At 36.3% G+C, this 988-nt stretch overlaps 2 protein-coding genes across 2 annotated transcripts in view; both read right to left on the bottom strand.

Annotated features, from left to right (window-relative positions):
• The window catches only part of SLC26A7 (solute carrier family 26 member 7), a 215,834-nt gene extending 215,333 nt beyond the window's left edge, over positions 1 to 501 (bottom strand). Inside the window, exon 1 of the mRNA XM_019527911.1 lies at positions 294 to 501. Within this exon, the coding sequence (XP_019383456.1) occupies positions 294 to 486 (193 nt within the window). The 5' untranslated portion in view covers positions 487 to 501. The remainder of the gene's footprint in view (positions 1 to 293) is intronic.
• The window catches only part of LRRC69 (leucine rich repeat containing 69), a 137,965-nt gene continuing 137,475 nt past the window's right edge, over positions 499 to 988 (bottom strand). Inside the window, exon 8 of the mRNA XM_019527913.1 lies at positions 499 to 591. Coding sequence (XP_019383458.1) covers positions 586 to 591 — 6 coding nt within the window. The 3' untranslated portion in view covers positions 499 to 585. The remainder of the gene's footprint in view (positions 592 to 988) is intronic.

Here is a 988-nt window from a genome sequence, read left to right as displayed (position 1 = left end):
ATATATCCCCCCTCGCCCTCTTGATAAGGAATACACACACACACACACAGATATATATATAGATATATATTCCTTTTTTTATTAGTAAATCCCTTACACACTTACGAAAATGAGGAGTAAAAGCCTCTTTTTTACACCTGGCATTAGATTGTGTCTAATTAAATATGCATTTCTGATTTTTTGTTATTTAACCCAAGCCTCATGAGAACACTAAATAAAGCAATAAGAATAAAAAACTACTATAAATTGACTTAATCTATTTAAAGTGTGAAAATCAGCTTCATTAACTGTACCTTGTGTCACCTGTTGAATTGCCAACATCATTCCAGAAATGGCATCAGGAATCAAATTTTCCTTTAAATTGTAGTTGGTTGCCCACTCCAAAATAGGAAACCTTCTTAGGCACCACAGCTTGATATCTTCACAACGAAGAGCATGGATCTTCCAGCACACTGCACTTTTCTTTTTCCTTTTTACCCCTGTCATGCTTTAGCCCACCAAACGTTTCTCCTTCAGAAAAAATTACAGCTGCAGAATCACCCTGATCAATGTCAGTCTCCAGGTTTCTTCTGAGAGTTTAGAGTTTCAAAGCTATAGGGAAAGAGATTAACACAATCACTTAGATTTCTGCAGCTGTCCTCTTACTATATTCAACAAAAATATTTCCTAAATGTGTTTGCTTTTAGTCAAGTAAATGGTCATGTGAAATGGAGAGCCTGTTTATATAAAATATAACATTTTCTGCACTTTTAAAAAAATGATCTACTCTTGTTTTATGAATCTCCTTCCAGAAATGTTCCCCCTTATATTCACTGTAGTGCTTATGCTTTTGGACTCAGTCCAACAGTAAAATGAGGTGGTGTTGGGCGGTTGTTCTGTGTGGGCTGGACTATGCTAATATGACCAGGAAGTGCCCAGCTACACAAGTCTCTCCCTGCCAACAACATAGAAAACAGCTTAGATTATTCTGTGAAGAAAATGCTGCACA

The sequence above is a fragment of the Gavialis gangeticus genome, unplaced genomic scaffold (assembly GCF_001723915.1).
Source record: "Gavialis gangeticus isolate Ggan-Ray unplaced genomic scaffold, GavGan_comp1, whole genome shotgun sequence".
In the NCBI taxonomy this organism is placed as follows: domain Eukaryota; kingdom Metazoa; phylum Chordata; order Crocodylia; family Gavialidae; genus Gavialis; species Gavialis gangeticus.
This window is presented reverse-complemented; position numbering and strand designations above follow the sequence as displayed.